Source organism: Palaemon carinicauda, chromosome 19 (assembly GCF_036898095.1).
Source record: "Palaemon carinicauda isolate YSFRI2023 chromosome 19, ASM3689809v2, whole genome shotgun sequence".
Taxonomy (NCBI): domain Eukaryota; kingdom Metazoa; phylum Arthropoda; class Malacostraca; order Decapoda; family Palaemonidae; genus Palaemon; species Palaemon carinicauda.
In genome coordinates this window covers 108,141,083-108,169,002 of record NC_090743.1, presented here as the reverse complement: position 1 = coordinate 108,169,002, position 27,920 = coordinate 108,141,083, and the positions used below count along the sequence as shown (strand labels likewise).

The 27,920-nt window shown below is 40.5% G+C and overlaps 1 protein-coding gene across 1 annotated transcript in view; it reads left to right on the top strand.

The window, feature by feature from the left end:
* Window positions 1-27,920, top strand: part of LOC137658711 (ribonuclease 3-like) — a 222,031-nt gene that overhangs the window by 161,508 nt on the left and 32,603 nt on the right. Inside the window, exon 20 of the mRNA XM_068393707.1 lies at window positions 16,186-16,346. Coding sequence (XP_068249808.1) covers window positions 16,186-16,346 — 161 coding nt within the window. The remainder of the gene's footprint in view (window positions 1-16,185; window positions 16,347-27,920) is intronic.

Genomic DNA, 27,920 nt, shown 5'->3' with positions numbered 1-27,920 from the left:
CTCCATCCTGGAGATAGCGGACTTCCTGGTTTATCTCAGGGACGTGGCCAACATGTCCATCCCGGCCATCAAGGGAGTACGGGCTGCTCTGGGTCAAGTCTTCCTCCTGAAGGGCATCGACCTAGGATCCTCCAGACATCTATCGATGCTCATTAAGAGCTTCGAACTATCGTGTCCCTCGCAAGCCGTTCGGGTGCCACAGTGGGACGTGGGCAGGGTCCTGAAGAAGTTGTCAGAGCCTCCCTTCGAACCCCTAAAGGACATCGTGGACAAGGATCTCACCCTCAAGACGGTTTTCCTATTGGCATTAGCCTTGGCGAAACGAGTAGGGGAGATATATGGACTGTCCTACGAGGTGTCTCGCTCAAAGGGCTGGCGGGAGCTCACCTTCAGGTTCGTGCCATCCTTCGTTGCGAAGACCCAGAATCCGGCCATGTGGGATCCCAGGTTTGAGGGGTTCTCAATACCAGCAATTCCTCGTTCGGACAACTCGAAGGATTTACGTCTGTGCCCTGTCAAGGCCGTAAGAGGACAGCCAGACTTCGGCCCAAGATCAAAAGTCTGTTTGTGTCCACGGGCCTGGTGAAGAAGCCAGTCTAGACGAACACTATCTCCTTCTGGTTGAGGCAGGTGATCATCAGGGCCTACAGTAAAGCGGGTATCGCCAAGACCCCACGACATTAGGGGTCTGAGCACCACGTTAGCGTTCGAGAATTGAATTGAATTGAGTATAGGATTTAGGCATTAAGCCAAGCACTGGGGCATCAAAGGCCATTCAGCGCTATATAACGAAAATCATTCAATCATATCTGTACACTCACACCATTTAGTATCATTTTAACCTTTAATACAAATCGTAACACTTTCATACAATAAAATCTAGATGTGAAATAAATAGGGATTAAAAGGGTAAAATAAATAAATAAATTAATAAAATCAATTATAGCTCGTAATATAACCCAATACTTTGTATAAATTTTCTCAAGTTCAGGGTATTACAGTTTTCCCCCAGTATATCTCTTAAAGGTTTGTCCTGGAGTAAATGTGTCCTCCTCTGAAGATTAAAAACAGGACAATCGACTAAAATATGTTTAACATCCATTGTCACTTGACAGGTATTACAAAGAGGGGCCTGTCTCCCTTCCCCACTCTTCATTAAATAATTGTGCGTTGCATGTGTATGGCCAATGCGCAGCCTAGTTAAAATAATGGTATCCCTTCTACTTGTAGAATTACAAGATGACCATTTATCCACCAATGGGTGGATTTGTTTCAATTTTGTATTGGTGGTCAGTTCAGACCATCGAGCTTGCCACTTATTTTTACAGTAAAGATGAATCTCACTTTTAAGATCTTTGTAAGGAATACTCAAGGGGGATGGATTACTTAGCCCTGAAGCTTCCTTTGCTGCCTTATCTACTTGTTCATTCCCATCCACCCCAACATGGGCAGGGACCCAACAGAAGTGAACACTGATACTCTTCCTAGATTGCAGGAAGTACCAACCAGTCCTGCACCTCTTGTACTAGATGATGGCCTGGCATAATTTGTTTTAATGAGAGTAAAACACTATTGGAATCCGTAAAAATTGTATAAAAACTATTTTGGTTGCCATTTTTAAAAATATGTTGGACTGCGAGAATTATTGCGTACAGCTCAGCAGTAAAAATTTAACAAGAGTATGGGAGTTTCCTTCTAATAACAATATCCCCCACCACAGCTGCACTTCCAACTCCTGCAGCCAATTTGGAGCCATCTGTAAAAACATGTTTCCCATGATGTTGAGCAGCATGATTTAAAAACTCACTTTTCATTACCCTACTAGGTAAGGTATTTTTCCCTCCTGCCGTAAAACATACTTTAACAGGTGGATTACACCAAGGAGGAGACTTGGGATATCCTACCTCTGCTATCTGTGCTGTTAACAAGCCTACTTCTCTAGCATCATTTTTCAGCTGTACTTCCAAAGGCTTAGGCACTCTAGATCTGTTAGGAGCCCGATCTAAAGGCGCCCTAACATATTTACAGTTAGGATTGTTTCTCACAGCAAGGGACCTAGCTAAAAACCTCAAACTCAACTCCTCTCTGCGAATGGAAAGGGGAGGTATGCCAGAATCAACATAGAGACTGTCAATGGGAGATGTTCTGTAAGCACCTGTGCAGATGCGAAGCTCAGCATTGTGAACAATATCAAGTTTTCCAAGTAAAGTCTTTGTAGCTGACCCATATATTTGGCATGCATAGTCTAACTTGCTCAGACACAAAGATGTATAAATTCTAAGCAAAGTTGTTCTATCAGCACCCCAATCAAAATGCGATATCACTTTCAGAATGTTCGGTGACTTCTTAACCCTGATAGATAGGTCTTTTATATGGGGACCAAATGTCATTTTCTTGTCGAAAATGACTCCAAGAAACTTGACACTATCCTCATATGGCAAAATACAATCATTTAAGAAAAGGGTGGGGATCTCTTCCCTTTTACGAGTACGAGTAAAGCGAATGGCTTTGGTCTTCTGAGGAGAAAACATGAATCCACGAGAATTTGCCCATGCGGAAGCAGCATTTATTGCAATTTGAAGATTTTGGCATGCTTGTAGTGCAGATGATCCACTACAATAAATTGCAAAGTCATCGACATATAGTGATCCTTGTATGCCAGGAGGTATGTGACTAATGAGACTATTAATAGCAACAGCAAACAAGGTCACACTCAATACGCTGCCTTGGGGGACACCTTCTTCTTGCATGTAGGATGAAGATAGTTCTGACCCTACTCTCACTTTAATTGAGCGGTTTGATAAAGATTCTTCAATAAAAGAGAACATATATCCTCCTATACCCCACGAGGCTAATTGCTTTAAAATACCACCCCTCCAGGTGGTGTCATATGCCTTTTCGAGGTCAAAAAAGACACCCACCACCTGGTTTTGGTTAGAAAAAGCATTTGAAATTTCCCTTGATAACATCAGCAAAGGGTCTAGAGTACTTCGGTTCTTCCTAAAACCAAACTGTCTGTTAGATAAAAGATTTTTTGATTCTAGATACCACACAAGTCTGTTGTTGATCATTCTCTCAAATAGTTTGCATATGCAACTGGTCAAGGATATGGGCCTATAACTAGATGGCAGTTCTGGGTCTTTACCAGACTTGTGGCCTGGAATTACAATTGAAGTATGCCAGGAATCAGGAGATGTATGGGAAGCCCATAGACCATTAAAGGTTTCTAATAAAAATTCCTTGGTATCCACTGGAAGATGTGATATCATTTCATACCGGATGCCATCCTCACCTGGGGCAGTTAAAGAAGAGCTGGAGATAGCGTTTTGCATCTCCTCCATACTAAAAGGCAGGTTAAAAGCTTCAGTATTTGAAGAAGCAGGAGGAACAACAGATGTTGATGCTCTAATTTGTTGAAATGCTGGGGAATAGTTGTCAGCACTTGATACATGAGCAAAGTGCTTAGCAAGAACCTCTGCTACATCTTTGGGGTCAGATATATATCTATTATTTTCCCTTAATATTGGTAGAGGCTTAGGGACGAATTTACCTTGAAGTTTTCTAATCTTGTCCCATATTTCCTTTGAAGGAGTTTTGGTATTAATATTAGATATATATTTCTTCCAAGATGCTCTCTTTGCTTTTTTAAAAATTCTTTTTTGTTTGGCACAGGCTCTGAGATATGCTATTCTGTCTGCTAAATAGTTTGTCCTCAAGTATCTTCTGAAGCAAGTTCGGGTCACTTTTCTTGCGTTGGCACATTCTTTACTCCACCAAGGAACTACAGAGCGATGAGGTAAACCGCATGTTTTAGGTATAAACTTGCTAGCATTATCATCAATAATATTTTCAAGATGTTGATAAGCATGCACTGGAGATGTAAATTCATCATATTCTTTATCAGTGTGTGAACAGTTTTCATAAGCTGCCCAGTCTGCCTCATCTATCTTCCATTTTGGTGGACACTGAGAAGGAAGATTATGGACATAATTTAACATTATTGGCCAATGGTCACTGCCATGTAGGTGTTCATTTACTGACCAAAGGTAGTCCAATCGAATGGATGAGGAACAGATTGACAAATCAATGGCTGATGTAGAGTTGTGGAATACATCATACCTAGTTGGAGAACCATCATTCATTAGTATTACATCATTGTTGTCGATTAATTCTTCAACAAGATTACCCCATCTATCGCACACATTTCCACCCCATAAAGTATGCTTTGCATTAAAATCACCCATTAAAATAAAAGGGGCAGGAAGCTGATTGATCAAGTCTTGGAGGTCAGAAAGTCTAAGCCTTCTTGGATTACCAGCATGATCTAAGAGGAAAAGTTTTAAGGATGGTTCAATATATAGCGAACATAAAGTAATTTTTTTCCCGATATGAGTTCTAACTGCACATGCCTGTAGTGGTGTATTGAGTGGGATTGTTTCAAATTTTACAGATTTGTGAATAATAAAACCTGTACCACCTTGAGCTCTTGCAGCTTGCAAAGGAGGGGATCTACAAAAAGGATAATTGAGTCCAGGATTAAATGGTTTGTCACTGATCTTGGTTTCCTGTAGGCAAATTACCTTCGTGTCCGAGTCCCTGGTTAAAGTTTTTATTTGCTCAATGCTAGTACTTAGACCTCTGCAATTCCACTGGATGATAGACATTATCTTTTGTTATTATTTTTCTTTGTCTCATTTGTCTTTTGGGACTTTTCAGATGAAGCCATGTAAGGCCTGGAGATGGAAGGCTTTACTAGGCCACCACTCTTCTTTTCTTTCTTTCTAGGATCTTTATAAGAGTCAACCTTAGTATCATGAGCAGTAGGGCACTTACCTGACTTAGATGAAGGTGAGGATGATGGGGACCTTTTCCTCTTTGGAAGATCTTGTTTTCCAATCTCCATCAAATCAGGTAGAGATTCTGCCAGAGACAATACATTTAAGGTGGTGGAAGCCACATTGGCTTCCTTGGAGGACTGTGCTAGAACTTCAACAGTTCGAGCACTTAACCCAGAAGGCTGGGCTTCTACCTCTAGGGGAGATGCTCCTATCGGTGACAATACTTTTGGTGTGTTGGAAACCATATTGACCTCTTTGGAGGTTTGTGCTCTGGCTTTTATAGGCTGAGCACTTGACCCAGATGGCTGGGCTACTACCACTAAGGGAGATGCACCTGACGGGGCAGGTGCTGCCACTGGTCCCCCTGTGGTAGTAAGGGGTAGTGGATTATAATCTTTTGTTGGCATCTTAACCGCGCTAGCAAAATTAAGTTGCCGATTGAGTAAATGCTTTGCATAACCTACACTTATATGTTCAGCTTTAGCTTTCAAGATTGCAGCTTCTTCTTTCTTGTATTCTCTACATCTTTTATCATTTGATTTATGATGATCTTTACAGTTTGCACAGGTTGTATCTCTGTTGCATTGGCCATGTTCTAACAAAGAACAGTTAATACAAATCTTCGTATTATGGCAGTACCGGGAAGGGTGACCGTACTTGAAACAATTAAAGCATTGTAAAGGCCTAGGTTTATATTCTCGAACACGTACTCTTTCATTCTCAATAATTATATGATCTGGTATAACAGGGGTTTCAAATGTTAAAACTACCATGCTTGTTTGAGGGATCTTACTTACTTTCCAAACATTAGCAGGGCACATGTCCAGAATTTCTGGTTCTGAGAATTCATATAGATCTTTATCAAAAACTACTCCTTTACCATAGCTGAAGCTCATATGTGGTTTAATATCCTTAATAGGATCAATTTCTGCAATCTTCATGCCACAAAGCATGTGAGCTTGAGTATCTGATTTTGCATTAATCAAAACAGATTGCTTACCGTATCTACTAATATCCTTACTTTTAATTAAACCAACTTTTTTTTGTATAAATTTACTAATCTTATAATAGTTATAATTATCTATCTTCCCAGATGCAATTATCCATGTTGGGGGCTTGGGGGTTCTTACTTCTGGAAGTCTATGCTCTATTTCTTTTTCCATCCATTCTTCTGGTTTATATACCTCTAGGTGTCTTGGTGCTTTATCACATAGAGCCCCAGAAATCAAACAATTGTCAATTTTTATGCTCTCTAAATTTTTATTTGCTTCTAAAGCAATCTTAAAACTTGAAAATGATACCCAAGCTTCCCAAAAGCCTTTACTACCATTAAGCTCCATTAAAATTTCTTTGATTGCCCCAAATCTACAGAAGGCTTCATGAATTATGTCATAGCTACAACCAATTGGTATGTTTTTTAAGTGGAGAATTTTCAGATTTTTTGTTGGATCTGGTAATGAGCCAGAACCAGAGAGTAAAGTATTACGGTTATTACAAGCATCATTTTCCACCAGTGCCGATAAATTTTCTTTAACAACACTGGTCAGAGAAGTATTGTTGGAGGAATCCTTTTTATTGCCGAGGTTGTCAACAGAGCTTTCCCTATTTAAACAAGCAGAAGTCGTCAACGGTGTCTGGGGTTCGCCATTTGATCCAGGGGTACAAGGAATATTAAGTTTACTCATTAATTATTTTTTCAGGGGAAGGGAAGGGGTCATAATAACAATGAAAAAAAAACAATGGAAAAAAATAAAGTTTAAGGGAGAGAAAAAATTAAGACTGTCTGAAATTCCAAAGAAGACACCGTTAGCCTTTCCTGGAATTAATTTCTCCACCAATGACACCTGTGAAAGCTGCTTACCAAATGTCCACTCCCTACCCTACCACAAAGGGATGGTACCACTATGATTAGAGTGGCTCAAGTGTATGCCAAACCCGCTTGATGGGACTGAGGGCATTTCAAGAATACAATCATCCCCACTCTAATCATAGTGGCAGGCAAATCGGACAGAATGTAGAGAGTCCTATCTCTATAAAATCGCCAATCCCTGGAATCCGAAGGCCAAATTTCCTACGAGATAGTTCCGCGTGCCAGTATTGGAATACTGACACTCCTAGGTGTCCAAACATTTTCGGGCAGTTGGCAAGACCACCACAGCTCCCACAATTGATTTTGAAATAAAAACCGATCATGGATACAATGTCCCCTCTAAAAAACCTGGACAGTGAAATGGGTAAGAGAGTTTTGACAGCAAGGTTGGAGACAGCTGATAATTATGAAGGAGGAATAAGCAATAAGAGGTAATAGAAAAAGAATGAGAGAAATTTAGAGTCAAACTGAAGAAAAGAAATTCCCCAGTTCGAGAGCCCTCTTGCCCGTCACAAGCCTTCAGCACGGGAATGATATGCCGTGCTGAAGCCCAATGACTTCATCAAGGCATTCTCTCGTTAAGAGGGTTAGCGTTCGAGAAGAATATGGCAGTGGGCCAAATCCTGAGAGCAGGCACCTGGGCTAACCAGTCTACCTTCACTGCTCATTACTTGAAGGACTATTCAAGAAAATCCCTGGACGGTTTCTCGATAGGTACCGTCGTTTCTGCGCTTCAAAAGGTTTAAAGGTCTAGCCCCAGTGATAACCACGGGTAGAAAGTACAAGAGACACAGGTTCGTTCCTTAACCCCCTTGTTCTTCCCCCCTTTTCCGCTTAAAATGGTCTTGGATAGGACTCTGAGCCGGGATACAAGGACCCCTACTTTGGAAGGACATGGCTCCTAGGATTTCTTGCAGAGGTGAGTTACTTAGACACTAAGATGAGTTTTTTGTGTAGTTTCCCCTATTCTCGTTTTTCCTTGGGGTCATCAAGACCTGATGTCAGGATGCCTGAAAACTTTAAATCAATCAATCAATCATCAAGACCTAGCCTCCTATCTAGGTCTTTGGATATATCTCAGCACGGTCTCAGAAGGTTTAAGGCCACTCCCACCTCCTAAAGAATAAGTCTCTTTAGAAAGTAGTTCGAGGTAAGTACTTCGTGTTGGAACAAATCACAAATATTTAAGTAATTTGTATTTTTCCTAACAGTACTTACTTCGAACTAATTTCGGGTAATGGCCCGCCCTTCCTTCCCCGAGTGCATTATGGAATTCTTAGAGACCTAAAACTACCAAGAACTTACTGGAGGTCGAGACCTGAGCAAGCATGCTCTCTGACCCAGGGTTAGCCTCAGGGCGCGTATCACTCCGCCTGAGGTTACCCCTCATAGAAAATGGGTATAGGGTAGACTACACAAACCTCTGGTCAGTTGGGAGGAGATCCCAGATACTCCTAAGAAAGTAGTTCGAGGTAAGTACTGTTAGGAAAAATACAAATTACTTAAAAATTTGTGATATTTATACAAGTAAAATTAAATAAAATTTTACATGTACAGTGTGCACACCAGCTACTTTCTTGAATTAGTATTACATGTAAGTGTTGAAAAATTAGGTTTTACTATAAATTTATTCTATAATTACTGTCCATTAGCAACTCTCATCTATCACAAGACAATTGCTTACATGTTTATTATACTCTTTACAAGTAATATTGATATACTATAACATATGAATGTTTTAGTTAGTAAGCCTATTAGGTTAGGTTTAAAGTACAATATAAATGCAGTACAGGTATATGGTAATCAAATTCTCTTTTAGTTTTCCTAAAAGTAATATAAATTCATAATTCTTGAGTTTTTCTTTAATTAATTGGATGCAAGTTGCTCAGCTGAAATTCTGGTTATATTAATAGCTTGAGGTAATACTTCACTTGCTTAAATTTTTTTTTGTCTGGGGCACACTGAAGCAGCTTCTCAAAGAATCTTACTCTGCTTTTTTTTTTTTTATGGAGCTTGATTTATATGGCTTAGAGGTGGGAAATTTTTTTTGGAAGGTGCTATGGGGTCCCCAAGGTTTCAGCTGTAAAAAGCTAGAACAGTTAATCCAGTAGGACATGAATTCCAAAGAAATATTGGCTTCCATGCTTTAGGGCCAGTGTGTCAATGTGCAAAGCATGGACACTTATGTATAAGAGACCAAGTTCAGGTACCATGGAACTTGACACAGCTCCTCCAATGCTGAAACCATATGGCTATGGGTGACACATCATTACTACGTCATCATCGAGAACCCCTGTTACAGGTTGAGACAAAGCTACCTGTGTGTAAACTTGTGCCCAGCCGCCATCTTTCATTTTCAAGCAAAAATCTATTGTTCTGCTCTCGTGCATGAGGCTAGGGAGGAAGGAGGGTCCTGGAGACCACACAACACCCTCTCAAAAATAAGTTAACTTTGTGTAATCCACTTTCTTGGGGTTAATGTGCTGTGTAGTCTGAAAGGACTAATAGCAAAGCATTAATTGAGTAAGACTTGTGCACCATCAACAACATTTACCACCAAGCACTTGTACACCATCGAGAATATCTACCACCAAGCAGCAACATACAACTGTTACCTGTTTATATAGATGAGAAGAAAATCTAACAAGCCTGGCTCTTGCCTCATAAAGGATGACATTGAAGAACACTGGATGCTTATCATCACACTTCTTCTGAGTTGGTCCTTCTCTCCAGGTTCCCTCTGAAGGGGTCACAAAAGAGCAAAGTACCACAATTGAAGGGCTGTGCTGCTTGGACTTGTTTCTGGTAGTGTTTACTGAACACCCTATGCCCAGACCAACGCATAAAGCTCTGGATGTCCTAATATTGCATTTTAGCAAGGAATGCTAGTGAAGTAGCAATATTTCTCATAATGGGTTTTAGGGAAAGACAGGATCGATTTTTTAAAATACAGAAGTCATTAGAATACAGCTAGCACATATTGAAAAGGGACTTGTTGGTCTCGGGGTTATTTAAATGAATGAATTTTTGATACAGTAATACCTCTAGATACAAAATTATTCAGTTTTGCAGTGGCTTTCATATCATGAGTTTTTCATATAATGAGGGCAGTTTTACATAAAAGAAAAAAAAAAAATATCGCCTAATTTGTTTCAAGCCCTACAAAAATACCAAATTTTACAATAAAGCTTCACTGTACTAACCACAATGAAATTCAACAAATACTGTACATTTGAATCATTCAATACCTAACCTAACCGTTAATACTGTACAGTACCTGTAAATGAAGTAGTTATATGTAATAATAAATGGAAAATTACGAAAATATAAACCTTACCTTTTGAGTGAGGAGTTGTCTGTAAGCGAAGTGTGGCGGCAGAGAAGGACAAGTGGCAGAAAACATTAACACTTCACTTTACAAAACCTTATTAAATGACAGATAAACTAACAACTTTATGAAAAACTTAAAATTAGATTTTTTGTGTCTAATTTTTTACTTTTTGTACTTTTCTAAATTTCTTCAATTTCTTCATCGCTTCTACTTCTCTGTTTGTTCAGATCACTTTAACCTTCACCTTGGTTTACTAATGGCTTCTTTAAAAAATATTGATCCAAGGAAGCTTGGTTCTGCCTGCTTTTTAAAAAGCTCCTGAAATGTCAGGCAAACATCATTACCTGAGGAAGAACATGACCTGTGTAAACCTTTTCAGGGTGTTTCTTTTTTATGAACTCTGCCACTTTATAATAATGATGTTACATCTTGATTTCTGCCGTTGTTGTAGTCATAGATGTGTTCTCCTCCTCCCAGCTAGAGATCAGTTCCTGAACCACGTTCGCTTGCATGGTCTCCAACTCCTTCCGTTCGTCTGTCTTAAGATCCTCTTGGTGCTCCTCGTGAAGCTCAACGTCGTACTTATCGACGTCCAGACGCATGGACTTTGAGTGCAAAGATTTCCCCAACTTTACACGTTGTGAAACGGGTCAAGATCGTCAACGGTTTTACCTTCGACTTCAGCTAGGCCTACATCGAATCCCTTGAAGTCTCGTAGAAGCGGCATCAGGCCACAGCTGCTTCTACGAAGAGTTCATGGCGTGCCTCAAAACTTTCTACAAAGCTTTATCAATGAGTGCGAGACATATCACAACAACAAAATGCTCCTTACAAAATTTGCGCAGGGCAGAGTTTATGCAATCAGTGACTTTTCAGAGAGATTCTTGAAGTTAGAAATCACTTGCTGGTCCATGAGTTGGAGGAGAAGGGTGGTGTTAGGTGGAAGGTAGAGCACCTTGGTAAAAGAATATTCCAGAAGGATATCTTCCTTGAGGCAAGGAGGGTGAGCAGAGACGTTGTCCAAAAACCAGCTGACATTTCAGAGGGAGTCACTTCTCTTCCAAATAATTTTTTACAGTTGGACCGAAACAGAGGTCTGCCTACTAGACTAAGAACAGCCGTGTTACCCAAGCTTTTGCATTAGCCCTCCACATCACTGGAAACTTCTCTCCGAGCACATTGTGGGACAAAAGGCTTGAGGAGTTTCCAAATGATACACCCAGTAGGGAGTTGACCTTACAATCCCCACTGGCATTTGCACAATGCAAGGATAAGCCTGTCCTTCATAGGCTTATGCCTGGGTAACAGCTTCTCTTCCACCACAATGTAGGTCTGACAAGACATGAGAAAAAAAAAAAAAAAAAAAAAAAAAAAGCCCTATTTCATCACAGTTGAAAACTTGCTGGGGGTCTAACCTCCCTGGAGAGTCAACTCATTGAATGTCTTAAATGTTTCAGCTGCTTTCTTGTCTGAGCTGGCATCCCTCCTATGCCCCACCACTGAATGAATGCAAGAGTCTAGAAATTTTTCAAACGCACCTGCCTTTAACTATTGGGGTGCCTGCTGTGATGTCCCTTCTCCTGCGTTGTCTTTTGCCCAAGCATGCACGATATTACCGAAAATGGTGCTGGCCTTATGGTAGATTATCGTCTCGGTGATCGCGTTTCCAAAGATTTACTTGTCCTTAACCCAGAGAAGAAGCAGTGTCTCCATCTCATTATGGATGTGGATCCTCTTACTAGAAAAAACAGTCATGCCATTAGAAGGTGTTGCTGCTTTGATGGCTTCCTTCTGCTTCAGGATGGTGCATATTGGCAATGGATTTCGGTCATATTCTTTAGCGGTCACACTTTACCGCATGCCAGCCTCATTTCTTGATTATTTCAAGCTTCATCTCCATAAAAAGCATCTTCTTTCCTTGAACATCAGCAACATTATCAGGACCCATGGCTAATACTGTACTAGTTGAATAATGCAACAGGATAACTATTAATACGAAAGCGAAATCAACACCAATTCAATGTGAACAATAGCGTTGTCGAAATGAAATAGTCGAGGAATGATACCTAAATGGATGATGGGAAAAATGCTAACTAATAATAGCAGGATTTTACGGCAGTAACTAGCATCAGTGTAGGGAGATAATAAATAAGAGAGTAGGATGATGCTGGCAAGTTTACAGTTTTGCGGTGCGCAAATTTTACAATTATTTTCTTGACAGCTCAGCGAATCTTATGTATCACGAGGGGTTTTTCATAATACGAGGCAAAAAAATCTTAAAATCTCTTTGTACCATGAATTTATCATATACAGAAACTTTCATATCGAGTGGTACTACTGTTATCTGGCATCATAACATCAATGGTCATTGATGCTGAATAGTATGATTAATTAAGAAGTGACTTAAATAACTTTATTACCAGTAATCATAAAATTTAAGGTTGTATGTACCTTTTAAAAGAGAGAAATAAAAAGAGTAAGAAGGCCAGCTTAACCAAATTTATGATCTTAATGTCACTGACAGTGGGATCATACACAACTTCTACATGAATCTTGGCGAGGATATACCTGCCATCCTCACCACAAGCTTTAGAGAGGATTTGTTCTCAGATATCAAAAGACAGACATTCAATCAGTAAATGCCCAACAGTCAGGGGAACCAAGAATTATTCACAGAAGGGTTGGCACCTGCCATTCCTCGTGCGTTGAACAAGTGTGCCCAATTCTTAGGCGACAGGGGTCAGTTTCCCAGGCATATCATATTTCCATGGAGATAAAAGACTTCTGATCCACAGAATTCCAATAATGTTGCCAAATACCACCAAGAGATCTTTGATGAGGCAAAAAGTTTAAAACACAGAAGTGGCTATCTTATAGGAAGCAGTAATTTGTCTGCCACTTTTGCCAGTTTACCCACCTTTTCATTTCCTGGCACACCAGCATGAGCTGGTACCCAGCAAAACTGAATTCCCTTGCCTGTAGTGCTACAAATATAAAGCTACTCTAGAATTTTTAAAACTAGAGGGTTGATTGGAATAAAAGCAGTCAATGTCTGCAAGACACTTTTTGCATCACTTAAAATGGTGAAATTGTCCCCTTTCATAATTACTTTTTCAATAGCAGTAAGAATGGAAGGAGATACCATTTTTTTTTAAACCCTTAAAGGCTACATCTGTGCGTGGTAGACGAGATCTTGAAGGTTAATTATTTCCATATTACCTCCCCCCTTATCCAAATACCTGAGCCACATATTATTATTATTATTAATTATTTTTATTATTATTATTATTTGCCAAGCTACAACCCTAGTTGGAAAAGTAGGAATGCTATAAGCCCAGGGGCCCCAACAGGGAAAATAGCCCAGTAAGGAAAGGAAACAATGAAAAATTAAATATTTTAAGAACAATAACATCATCTAAATAAATATTTCCTATATAAACTATAAAAACTTTAACTAAACAAGAGAAAGAGAAACCAAATAGAATAGTGTGCCTGAGTGTACCCTCAAGCAAGAGAACTTTATCCCAAGACAGTGGAAGACCATGGTACAGAGGTTATGGCACTATCCAAGACTAGAGAACAATGGTTTGATTTTGGAGTGTCCTTCTCCTAGAAGAGCTGCTTACCATAGCTAAAGAGTCTCTTCTACCCTTACTAAGAAGAAAGTAGCCACTGAACAATTAGCGTACAGTAATTAACCACTTGGGTGAAGAAGAATTGTTTGGTAATCTCAGTGTTGTCAGGTGAATGGGGACAGAGGAGAATCTGTAAAGAATATGCCAGACTATTCGGTGTATGTGTAGGCAAAGTGAAAGTGAACCGTAACCAGAGAGAAGGATCCAATGTAGTACTGTCTGGCCAGTCAAAGGACCCCATAACTCTCTAGCGGTAGTATCTAAAAGAGAGAGGCTATTAAAATGACTGGTTGCTTCCTCTATTATAGATAGTCTACCTCAATGAGTGGGCAAGGCAAGGTTCATACTCTATTCCCCAACTACAAAGTAGTTGAATCAGTAGAACTTCAAAAGTTTAAACTCGCAGCAAATATTTTTATGTTGAAGAGGCTTGCATAAGTCCTTTTATAGTTTATAAATTAAATATGTTTTAATGTTAATCTTTTCAAAGTATTTTAATTTTCATTACTACTTATATTGTTTATTTATTTCCTTTCCTCACTGGGCTATTTTTCCCTGTTGGAGCCCTTTGGCTTATAGCATCTTGCTTTTCCAACTAGGGTTGTAGCTTAGCTAGTAATAATAATAATAATAATAATGTGACCTTATGGTTTAGCAATCCAATGGAAGGAAAAAAAATAACTCATAAAATACTTTAGGAAAGTATTTTGTCAATGGGCAGTAACTGACTGAAATTATTTAGTAAACCTAAACAACTTACCCCTTCCCCTAACTATCAATATAGATGACCTCAAGAGGATGGGTAAGGGAAGGGGGTCATACTAGGCAAGCCCTCTCCTTAACTACTCTGTAATTGAACCAGTGGTTTCTTAAGATGCTGGTTATGAGAGAGCGTCAAACCTTGTATTGTTCAATTGTACTTCCCCTTGTTCAATACTCAGTACACAGAAGGATGAGGACAAATCATGCTATTAGGGAGAAAGGGTCCTTGCTAGCCCCTTCCCTTCACTCTTAATCCAAGGGGAGATAAAGGAACAAATGCCTCTCCACAACTATCCATATATTCACAAACATTCCTGTAAGTGGAAATACTAGGCAATAGAGAATTGCACAATTAATAAGTGAATTGCTTGTCCACAATAATAATCTTAATGGTAAACATTACCAGGTTATAAAACTGCTATAATAGTCCAATGTTACTATATATAATAGCCCATAGAACTGTCATTTCCCATCTTTGCCTCCTAACTTCATTAAGGTTAGATACTAAAACAAATTTGTTACTCAAATTTAATAGGTTACGGAATTGCCTTTAAATTTTCAAAAGCAGTTTATTACCGAGTTACCCTTAAACCAATTACCCGTCCATAAAATTGGTCACTAAAAATCCAGTTTTAGCCTAGCTAGCTTACTCATAGATCAGCAATAAGGCTAGACTAAAATTTCTGTTTAGTTTCATAAATCATTGTACAGTATATATAAATTCCCATGGTAATCATGAAAACTAGATTGAAAAGACTAATTACGCCAGTTATAAAATTAACTTTTGTGTGTTTGACTAGACTTGTGAAAATGGTAATAAGTTACTAAACTATGCAAGATAAAAATATGAAAACAGTAAAAAGTTACTAAACTATGTAAGATAAAAATATTTCAACAAGGAATTTTAACACTGGAAAAGGTGTAATGAAACAAATTGAAGTTCTCCATGTTATCAATAAAGCCAGGGAGTAAAGGCTGTTCAAATCAAAAGCAAAAAAACAAACAAACTCTTGACAGCAAAACTATCCTGTAAATAAACCATTGTTACGTTAACAGAACTATTAATAGTGGATAGCTAATCAAAACATGATTTCCGTTACATTACTTGACTTGACTGTATGGAAGATTCCTCACGTCGCCAAGACAGAGCCAGGATCGATGTTGTCCTTTCAACGTAAGAAAATTAGATGGTGGATGGATTCAAGTTGATGTGCAGGTAGTGGGGTCTTCACTTGTAGCAGAAGTTTTAGGTGATGATGTAATAATGTCGTGTCAACCATAACCAGATGTTTCAGTATTATTGGTGCTGTCAACTTCAATGGTGCCTTAACTTGGTCTCTATTATACACACACAGTCGGTGCTTTGCCCATTATAACACTGGCCCTAAAGCAGGGGAGACTATTTCTTTGGTATTTATATAGTATTTATGTCCTTGTCCTAGCCTTTAACAGGAAGGTCCTTGGAGACCACAGAACACATTAACCCAAAAAAGTAGTAGTAAAGTAGTCAGAAAGTGGTTAGATAACAAGAAGAAAGGAGGGAAAAATGGAGATAAAAGTTAAAAAGCAGGTGCAATTTCAGCCTTTAGGGATTCTGCAAAGACAAGGTGCACTGATAGCACTTTGCCAAGTTAAACTTTTCCAGTATATGTTAATGTTATCTGAACAAATAGTCATGCAATTGAAGTTTACATTCATAATTTAATCCATACAAAGTCTAAAGTGAATTATAAGGATATGTCTTTTCAGGGATTAGACTACTGTCGAACCTTTTGTCAAGTCTGCTTCTTCCCTCGTCTACATCATTTCATCATGAATCAAGATTGGAATGATCCGAAAAGCAAACTGCAGCAGTGTTGCCTTACTTTAAGGACAATGGATGGAGGAGAACCTGACATCCCAATTTACAAGTTAGTTTGTTGCAATGTTTTTTTTAATTGGCTAACTAAAGAATTTTCATGTCTCCTATTCATTATTTTTTCAAGGTGGTCTTATCCATATTTATATTACACATAATAATGAACTTAACACTGTATTGCATAAAATTTTTCAGAATCTTTCTTAACTAAAAATATCTGATGTGTATGTAACACACATTAGAAAAAATATATTTTTATAATTATCATTAACATTTAAAAACACTTTGAGCTGACTGGATCACTGTAAGATTGGCATTACACTTCTTTTGAAAGAAATTCCCCTTATATCAGTACATGTACTGTGAGGGTTCGAGATGCCAGACCATAGACGAGTGATGCTTTATTTCCGACACGGGCAAAGTACATTGACCTCTGCGGAAGGCAGCGTAGCAAGGTGACTGACCGACCGCCAACAGGTGAAAAATGCGGGGCACTTGTGTTTTCTACAGTTAACATTACAATAAATATGAAAGCCCACGCTTGACATATAATAATCCATCCATCTATCCATATACCAAGGCACTTCCCCCAATTTTGGGGGGTAGCCGACACCAACAATGAAACAAAACAAAAAGGGGACCTCAACTCTCTATGTTCCTTCAGCCTAAATCAGGGACTCAACCAAGTTCAGCTGGTACTGCTAGGGTGCCACAGCCCAACCTCCCACATTTCCACCACAGATGAAGCTTCATAATGCTGACTCCCCTACTGCTGCTACCTCCGCGGTCATCTAAGGCACCGGAGGAAGCAGCAGGGCCTACTGGAACTGCGTCACAATCGCTCGCCATTCATTCCTATTTCTAGCACGCTCTCTTGCCTCTCTCACATCTATCCTCCTATCACCCAGAGCTTTCTTCAAACCATCCATCCACCCAAACCTTGGCCTTCCTCTTGTACTTCTCCCATCAACTCTTGCATTCATCACCTTCTTTAGCAGACAACCATTTTCCATTCTCTCAACATGGCCAAACCACTTCAACACATTCATATCCACTCTAGCCGCTAACTCATTTCTTACACCCGTTCTCTCCCTCACCACTTCGTTCCTAACCCTATCTACTCGAGATACACCAGCCATACTCCTTAGACACTTCATCTCAAACACATTCAATTTCTGTCTCTCCATCACTTTCATTCCCCACAACTCCGATCCATACATCACAGTTGGTACAATCACTTTCTCATATAGAACTCTCTTTACATTCATGCCCAACCCTCTATTTTTTACTACTCCCTTAACTGCCCCCAACACTTTGCAACCTTCATTCACTCTCTGACGTACATCTGCTTCCACTCCACCATTTGCTGCAACAATAGACCCCAAGTACTTAAACTGATCCACCTACTCAAGTAACTCTCCATTCAACATGACATTCAACCTTGCACCACCTTCCCTTCTCGTACATCTCATAACCTTACTCTTACCCACATTAACTCTCAACTTCCTTCTCTCATACCCACATTTACTCTCAACTTCCTTCTCTCACACACCCTTCCAAATTCTGTCACTAGTCGGTCAAGCTTCTCTTCTGTGTCTGCAACCAGTACAGTATCATCTGCAAACAACAACTGATTTACCTCCCATTCATGGTCATTCTCGTCTACCAGTTTTAAACCTCGTCCAAGTACTCGAGCATTCACCTCTCTCACCACTCCATCAACATACAAGTTAAACAACCACGGCGACATCACACATCCCTGTCTCGGCCCCACTCTCACCGGAAACCAATCACTCACTTCATTTCCTATTCTAACACATGCTTTACTACCTTTGTAGAAACTTTTCACTGCTTGCAACAACCTTCCACCAACTCCATATAACCTCATCACATTCCACATTGCTTCCCTATCAACTCTATCATATGCTTTCTCCAGATCCATAAACGCAACATACACCTCCTTACCTTTTGCTAAATATTTCTCGCATATCTGCCTAACTGTAAAAATCTGATTCATACAACCCCTACCTCTTCTAAAACCCCCTGTACTTCCAAGATTGCATTCTCTGTTTTATCCTTAATCCTATTAATCAATACTCTACCATACACTTTTCCAACTACACTCAACAAACTAATACCTCTTGAATTACAACACTCTTGCACATCTCCCTTACCCTTATATAGTGGTACAATACATGCACAAACCCAATCTACTGGTACCATTGACAACACAAAACACATATTAAACAATCTCACCAACCATTCAAGTACAGTCACACCCCCTTCCTTCAACATCTCAGCTTTCACACCATCCATACCAGATGCTTTTCCTACTCTCGTTTCATCTAGTGCTCTCCTCACTTCATCTATTGTAATCTCTCTCTCATTCTCATCTCCCATCACTGGCACCTCAACACCTGGAACAGCAATTATATCTGCCTCCCTATTATCCTCAACATTCAGCAAACTTTCAAAATATTCCGCCCACCTTTTCCTTGCCTCCTCTCCTTTTAACAACCATCCATTTCCATCTTTCACTGTCTCTTCAATTCTTGCGCCAGCCTTCCTTATTCTCTTCACTTCTTTCCAAAACAACTTCTTATTCTCTTCATATGACTGACCCAATCCCTGACCCCACCTCAGGTCAGCTGCCCTCTTTGCCTCACGTACCTTGCGCTTTACTTCCACATTTTTCTCTCTATATTTTTCATACTTCTCTATACTATTACTCTGCAGCCATTCTTCAAAAGCCCTCTTTTTCTCTTCCACTTTTACCTTCACTCCTTCATTCCACCATTCACTGCCCTTCCTCATGCTGCCTCCAACAACCTTCTTGCCACATACATCACTTGCAATCCCAACAAAATTTTCTTTTACTAACTTCCACTCCTCCTCTAAATTACCAGTTTCTCTTACTCTCACCTCGTTATATGCCATTTTCAACCTTTCCTGATATTTACTTTTTACCCCCGGTTTTATTAGCTCTTCAATCTTCAATGAAATGTATATAGAAATGAAGGGGAGATGATTCGGCGCCGGACTGAGTAAGTAATGTGTACAGAAAAATACATACAATGATGAAAATATTGTTGCAAGCGTTGTAGGACGTTGTCCTTACAACTACCCCCCCCCCCCAAGTCAATTATTAAAAGGGGAATATTTTAATGATTGTATGAAAGATGAATAATAAACATATCGCTTTTAGTCTCTATTGAGACGGGGGTTGCAAGCGTCCCCTTTGTCTGGATACTAGCGCTGGAGAGCCATTATCTCCACCTTGTGCATCGGGGTTGCAGGATGCCACCCCAGTGTTGCAACCCAGGGGGTTCAACTGCTGGTTGCAGTTTCCTTGGACCGCGTCTGGGCGGCCTTCTTGTGTCTTTGTTTTATTCTGGGGAGGCTCTCGTGGGCGCCGCCCTTACTGCTCAGGTACGTTGTCCTCGTCTTCTGTGCGAGGAGGCTTTAATCTGTCCACGGTCAACCAGTCTTCTACTCCATGGACCATGATCTTGAATGCCTTATTTGTCCTCTCCAGCACACGATACGGCCCCTTGTACGGACGTGAGAGTGGGGGGCGGTGACTGTCCTGTCTGACAAAGACGTAAGGGCAGGTGTTCTGCGAGGCCAGCCCGAAACGTTTCATCCTGTCCGCGTACGTTTTGTGGCACAGCATGAAGTTTCCTGACCTTTCACACAGCCGGGCGAGTCTGACGTCTCCGGTGTCTGGATTAGAAGGGAAAAACTTTCCAGGGACCACTAGCATCTCCCCATAGACTACTTCTGCTGAAGATGCATCGCTGTTTACTTTCAGAGCCATTCGAAGGCCGAGGAGGACCCAGTGGAGTTGCTTGACCCAATGCTCGTCCTTGCATCAGGCCATTAGGACCGCCTTCAGCGACCGATGGCTCCTTTCAACCATGCCGTTGGCTGCGGGGGTTGTCGGCAGTTGTGCTGCGCAGGTTGGTTCCCATCAGGCGGGCGAGGGATGCCCACAGGTCCGAGATGAAGGGACCCCGAAATGGCTGACCCAGCTTGAGAGAAGGGCCCAGGTACAGGCATCCATTGAGGCTTCGGTCATGGGTGTCGCTTCCGGCCACCTCGTTGATTGATTGATGAGGAGGTATCTGGTGTTGCCTGAGGGTGGCAAGGGCCCCACGACGTCGACATGGATGTGTCTGAAACGTTGCATGGGTTGTGGGAAACTGCCGACTCCTGACTGTGTGTGGTGGCCAACCTTGCTGGTCTGACACGCTGTGTATGCATGCTGAATTGAATTGAATATGGGGATTTAGGCATTAAGCCAAGCACTGGGGCATCAAAGGCCATTCAGCGCTATATAACGAAAATCATTCAATCATATCTGTACACTCACACCATTTAGTATCATTTTAACCTTTAATACAAATCGTAACACTTTCATACAATAAAATCTAGATGTGAAATAAATAGGGATTAAAAGGGTAAAATAAATAAATAAATTAATAAAATCAATTATAGCTCGTAATATAACCCAATACTTTGTATAAATTTTCTCAAGTTCAGGGTATTACAGTTTTCCCCCAGTATATCTCTTAACGGTTTGTCCTGGAGTAAATGTGTCCTCCTCTGGAGATTAAAAACAGGACAATCGACTAAAATATGTCTAACATCCATTGTCACTTGACAGGTATTACAAAGAGGGGCCTGTCTCCCTTCCCCACTCTTCATTAAATAATTGTGCGTTGCATGTGTATGGCCAATACGCAGCCTAGTTAAAATAATGGTATCCCTTCTACTTGTAGAATTACAAGATGACCATTTATCCACCAATGGGTGGATTTGTTTCAATTTTGTATTGGTGGTCAGTTCAGACCATCGAGCTTGCCACTTATTTTTACAGTAAAGATGAATCTCACTTTTAAGATCTTTGTAAGGAATACTCAAGGGGGATGGATTTCTTAGCCCTGAAGCTTCCTTTGCTGCCTTATCTACTTGTTCATTCCCATCCACCCCAACATGGGCAGGGACCCAACAGAAGTGAACACTGATACTCTTCCTAGATTGCAGAAGTACTAACCAGTCCTGCACCTCTTGTACTAGATGATGGCCTGGCATAATTTGTTTTAATGAGAGTAAAACACTATTGGAATCCGTAAAAATTGTATAAAAACTATTTTGGTTGCCATTTTTAAAAATATGTTGGACTGCGAGAATTATTGCGTACAGCTCAGCAGTAAAAATTGAACAAGAGTAGGGGAGTTTCCTTCTAATAACAATATCCCCCACCACAGCTGCACTTCCAACTCCTGCAGCCGATTTGGAGCCATCTGTAAAAACATGTTTCCCATGATGTTGAGCAGCATGATTTAAAAACTCACTTTTCATTACCCTACTAGGTAAGGTATTTTTCCCTCCTGCTGTAAAACATACTTTAACAGGTGGATTACACCAAGGAGGAGACTTGGGATATCCTACCTCTGCTATCTGTGCTGTTAACAAGCCTACTTCTCTAGCATCATTTTTCAGCTGTACTTCCAAAGGCTTAGGCACTCTAGATCTGTTAGGAGCCCGATCTAAAGGCGTCCTAACATATTTACAGTTAGGATTGTTTCTCACAGCAAGGGACCTAGCTAAAAACCTCAAACTCAACTCCTCTCTGCGAATGGAAAGAGGAGGTATGCCAGAATCAACATAGAGACTGTCAATGGGAGATGTTCTGTAAGCACCTGTGCAGATGCGAAGCCCAGCATTGTGAACAATATCAAGTTTTCCAAGTAAAGTCTTTGTAGCTGACCCATATATTTGGCATGCATAGTCTAACTTGCTCAGACACAAAGATGTATAAATTCTAAGCAAAGTTGTTCTATCAGCACCCCAATCAAATTGTGATATCACTTTCAGAATGTTCAGTGACTTCTTAACCCTGATAGATAGGTCATTTATATGGGGACCAAATGTCATTTTCTTGTCGAAAATGACTCCAAGAAACTTGACACTATCCTCATATGGCAAAATACAATCATTTAAGAAAAGGGTGGGGATCTCTTCCCTTTTACGAGTACGAGTAAAGCGAATGGCTTTGGTCTTCTGAGGAGAAAACATGAATCCGCGAGAATTTGCCCATGCGGAAGCAGCATTTATTGCAATTTGAAGATTTTGGCATGCTTGTAGTGCAGATGATCCACTACAATAAATTGCAAAGTCATCAACAAATAGTGATCCTTGTATGCCAGGAGGTATGTGACTAATGAGACTATTAATTGCAACAGCAAACAAGGTCACACTCAATACGCTGCCTTGGGGGACACCTTCTTCTTGCATGTAGGATGAAGATAGTTCTGACCCTACTCTCACTTTAATGGAGCGGTTTGATAAAAATTCTTCAATAAAAGAGAACATATGTCCTCCTATACCCCACGAGGCCAATTGCTTTAAAATACCACCCCTCCAGGTGGTGTCATATGCCTTTTCGAGGTCAAAAAAGACACCCACCACCTGGTTTTGGTTTGAAAAAGCATTTGAAATTTCCCTTGATAACATCAGCAAAGGGTCTAGAGTACTTCGGTTCTTCCTAAAACCAAACTGTCTGTTAGATAAAAGATTTTTTGATTCTAGATACCACACAAGTCTGTTGTTGATCATTCTCTCAAATAGTTTGCATATGCAACTGGTCAAGGATATGGGCCTATAACTAGATGGCAGTTCTGGGTCTTTACCAGACTTGTGGCCTGGAATTACAATTGAAGTATGCCAGGAATCAGGAGATGTATGGGAAGCCCATAGACCATTAAAGGTTTCTAATAAAAATTCCTTGGTATCCACTGGAAGATGTGATATCATTTCATACCGGATGCCATCCTCACCTGGGGCAGTTAAAGAAGAGCTGGAGATAGCATTTTGCATCTCCTCCATACTAAAAGGCAGGTTAAAAGCTTCAGTATTTGAAGAAGCAGGAGGAACAACAGATGTTGATGCTCTAATTTGTTGAAATGCTGGGGAATAGTTGTCAGCACTTGATACATGAGCAAAGTGCTTAGCAAGAACCTCTGCTACATCTTTGGGGTCAGATATATATCTATTATTTTCCCTTAATATTGGTAGAGGCTTAGGGACGAATTTACCTTGAAGTTTTCTAATCTTGTCCCATATTTCCTTTGAAGGAGTTTTGGTATTAATATTAGATATATATTTCTTCCAAGATGCTCTCTTTGCTTTTTTAAAAATTCTTTTTTGTTTGGCACAGGCTCTGAGATATGCTATTCTATCTGCTAAATAGTTTGTCCTCAAGTATCTTCTGAAGCAAGTTCGGGTCACTTTTCTTGCGTTGGCACATTCTTTACTCCACCAAGGAACTACAGAGCGATGAGGTAAACCGCATGTTTTAGGTATAAACTTGCTAGCATTATCATCAATAATATTTTCAAGATGTTGATAGGCATGCACTGGAGATGTAAATTCATCATATTCTTTATCAGTGTGTGAACAGTTTTCATAAGCTGCCCAGTCTGCCTCATCTATCTTCCATTTTGGTGGACACTGAGAAGGAAGATTATGGACATAATTTAACATTATTGGCCAATGGTCACTGCCATGTAGGTGTTCATTTACTGACCAAAGGTAGTCCAATCGAATGGATGAGGAACAGATTGACAAATCAATGGCTGATGTAGAGTTGTGGAATACATCATACCTAGTTGGAGAACCATCATTCATTAGTATTACATCATTGTTGTCGATTAATTCTTCAACAAGATTACCCCATCTATCGCACACATTTCCACCCCATAAAGTATGCTTTGCATTAAAATCACCCATTAAAATAAAAGGGGCAGGAAGCTGATTGATCAAGTCTTGGAGGTCAGAAAGTCTAAGCCTTCTTGGATTACCAGCATGATCTAAGAGGAAAAGTTCTAAGGATGGTTCAATATATAGCGAGCATAAAGTAATTTTTTTCCCGATATGAGTTCTAACTGCACATGCCTGTAGTGGTGTATTGAGTGGGATTGTTTCAAATTTTACAGATTTGTGAATAATAAAACCTGTACCACCTTGAGCTCTTGCAGCTTGCAAAGGAGGGGATCTACAAAAATGATAATTGAGTCCAGGATTAAATGGTTTGTCACTTATCTTGGTTTCCTGTAGGCAAATTACCTTCGTGTCTGAGTCCCTGGTTAAAGTTTTTATTTGCTCAATGCTAGTACTTAGACCTCTGCAATTCCACTGGATGATAGACATTATCTTTTGTTATTATTTTTCTTTGTCTCATTTGTCTTTTGGGACTTTTCAGATGAAGCCATGTAAGGCCTGGAGATGGAAGGCTTTACTAGGCCACCACTCTTCTTTTCTTTCTTTCTAGGATCTTTATAAGAGTCAACCTTAGGATCATGAGCAGTAGGGCACTTACCTGACTTAGATGAAGGTGAGGATGATGGGGACCTTTTCCTCTTTGGAAGATCTTGTTTTCCAATCTCCATCAAATCAGGTAGAGATTCTGCCTGAGACAATACATTTAAGGTGGTGGAAGCCACATTGGCTTCCTTGGAGGATTGTGCTAGAACTTCAACAGTTCGAGCACTTAACCCAGAAGGCTGGGCTACTACCTCTAGGGGAGATGCTCCTATCGGTGACAATACTTTTGGTGTGTTGGACACCATATTGACCTCTTTGGAGGTTTGTGCTCTGGCTTTTATAGCCTGAGCACTTGACCCAGATGGCTGGGCTACTACCACTAAGGGAGATGCACCTGACGGGCCAGGTGCTGCCACTGGTCCCCCTGTGGTAGTAAGGGGTAGTGGATTATAATCTTTTGTTGGCATCTTAACCGCGCGAGCAAAATTAAGTTGCCGATTGAGTAAATGCTTTGCATAACCTACACTTATATGTTCAGCATTTGCTTTCAAGATTGCAGCTTCTTCATTCTTGTATTCTCTACATCTTTTATCATTTGGTTTATGATTATCTTTACAGTTTGCACAGGTTGTATCTCTGTTGCATTGGCCATGTTCTAACAAAGAACAGTTAATACAGATCTTCGTATTATTGCAGTACCGGGAAGGGTGACCGTACTTGAAACAATTAAAGCATTGTAAAGGCCTAGGTTTATATTCTCGAACACGTACTCTTTCATTCTCAATAATTATATGATCTGGTATAACAGGGGTTTCAAATGTTAAAACTACCATGCTTGTTTGAGGGATCTTACTTACTTTCCAAACATTAGCAGGGCACATGTCCAGAATTTCTGGTTCTGAGAATTCATATAGATCTTTATCAAAAACTACTCCTTTACCATAGCTGAAGCTCATATGTGGTTTAATATCCTTAATAGGATCAATTTCTGCAATCTTCATGCCACAAAGCATGTGAGCTTGAGTATCTGATTTAGCATTAATCAAAACAGATTGCTTACCGTATCTACTAATATCCTTACTTTTAATTAAACCAACTTTTTTTTGTATAAATTTACTAATCTTATAATAGTTATAATTATCTATCTTTCCAGATGCAATTATCCATGTTGGGGGCTTGGGGGTTCTTACTTCTGGAAGTCTATGGTCTATTTCTTTTTCCATCCATTCTTCTGGTTTATATACCTCTAGGTGTCTTGGTGCTTTATCACATAAAGCCCCAGAAATTAAACAATTGTCAATTTTTATGCTCTCTAAATTTTTATTTGCTTCTAAAGCAATCTCAAAACTTGAAAATGATACCCAAGCTTCCCAAAAGCCATTACTACCATTAAGCTCCATTAAAATTTCTTTGATTGCTCCAAATCTACAGAAGGCTTCATGAATTATGTCATAGCTACAACCAATTGGTATGTTTTTTAAGTGGAGAATTTTCAGATTTTTTGTTGGATCTGGTAATGAGCCAGAACCAGAGAGTAAAGTATTACGGTTATTACAAGCATCATTTTCCACCAGTGCCGATAAATTGTCTTTAACAACACTGGTCAAAGAAGTATTGTTGGAGGAATCCTTTTTATTGCCGAGGTTGTCAACAGAGCTTTCCCTATTTAAACAAGCAGAAGTCGTCAACGGTGTCTGGGGTTCGCCATTTGATCCAGGGGTACGGGGAATATTAAGTTTACTCATTAATTATTTTTTCAGGGGGAGGGAAGGGGTCATAATAACAATGAAAAAAAAAACAATGGAAAAAAAATATAGTTTAAGGGAGAGAAAAAATTAAGACTGTCTGAAATTCCAAAGAAGACACCGTTAGCCTTTCCTGGAATTAATTTCTCCACCAATGACACCTGTGAAAGCTGCTTACCAAATGTCCACTCCCTACCCTACCACAAAGGGATGGTACCACTATGATTAGAGTGGCTCAAGTGTATGCCAAACCCGCTTGATGGGACTGAGAGCATTTCAAGAATACAATCATCCCCACTCTAATCATAGTGGCAGGCAAACCGGACAGAATGCCGAGAGTCCTATCTCTATAAAATTGCCAACCCCTGGAATCCGAAGGCCAAATTTCCTAAGAGATAGTTCCGCGTGCCAGTATGGGAATACTGACACTCCTAGGTGTCCAAACATTTTCGGGCAGTTGGCAAGACCACCACAGCTCCCACAATTGATTTTGAAATAAAAACCGATCATGGATACAATGTCCCCTCTAAAAAACCTGGACAGTGAAATGGGTAAAAGAGTTTTGACAGCAAGGTTGGAGACAGCTGATAATTATGAAGGAGGAATAAGCAATAAGAGGTAATAGAAAAAGAATGAGAGAAATTTAGAGTCAAAATGAGGAAAAGAAATTCCCCAGTTCGAGAGCCCTCTTGCCCGTCACAAGCCTTCAGCACGGGAATGATATGCCGTGCTGAAGCCCAATGACTTCATCAAGGCATTCTCTCGTTAAGAGGGCTGTGTATGCATGCGCCCACTCACACAAGTCCTTCCTTATCCCCGGCCTCACGAACTTGTCGGTCATCACCTTGGTGGTGGTCCTCGATGAGGGGTGGGAGAGGCCGTGTATGACATGGAATACCAGCCTTTCGCCTCGATGGTGGGATAAAAGGTTGAGGACGACCTGTGCTGGTATCGCAGAGCAGAGTGGGACCGTTGGGATGTAACTTGACGTCATCCCACCGAAGGGAGGTCGAGGAGGACCTCGTGTCTACTGTGGTGGGGTCATCCGTCTGCTCCCGGGCGATGTCCTTATAGTCCACCCCGATGTGGATGGAGTTGATGCAGATCCTCGACAGGGTATTGGCCACCGGGTTCTTTTTTCCTGGGACGTAGCTGATACTACAGTCAAACTCGGAGATGGCCACCAGATGTCGTTGCTGTCGGGCGGACCATGCATCCCCAGGCTTGGTGAAAGCGTGGACCAGAGGCTGGTGGTCCATCTGCATAGCGAATGAGGTTCCCTCCAGCAGGTACTTGAAGTGCCTGACGGCGGCGTATACTGCCAGCAGCTCGCGGTCAAAGGTCTTGTATCGAGTCTCGGGCAGTTTCAACGTCCTGCTGAAGAAGGCGAGGGGTTGGGGCTCGTTGTTGACCAACTGTTCCAGGACGGCGCCGCATGCAGCATTACTGGCATCCGTAGTTCACCTCACGGGGGCCCCGGGGTCCTGGTAGGCCAGGGTTGTGGCCTTGCAGAGGGCAGTCTTTGTCTGCTCTAATGCTTTTTGTTGAGGAGG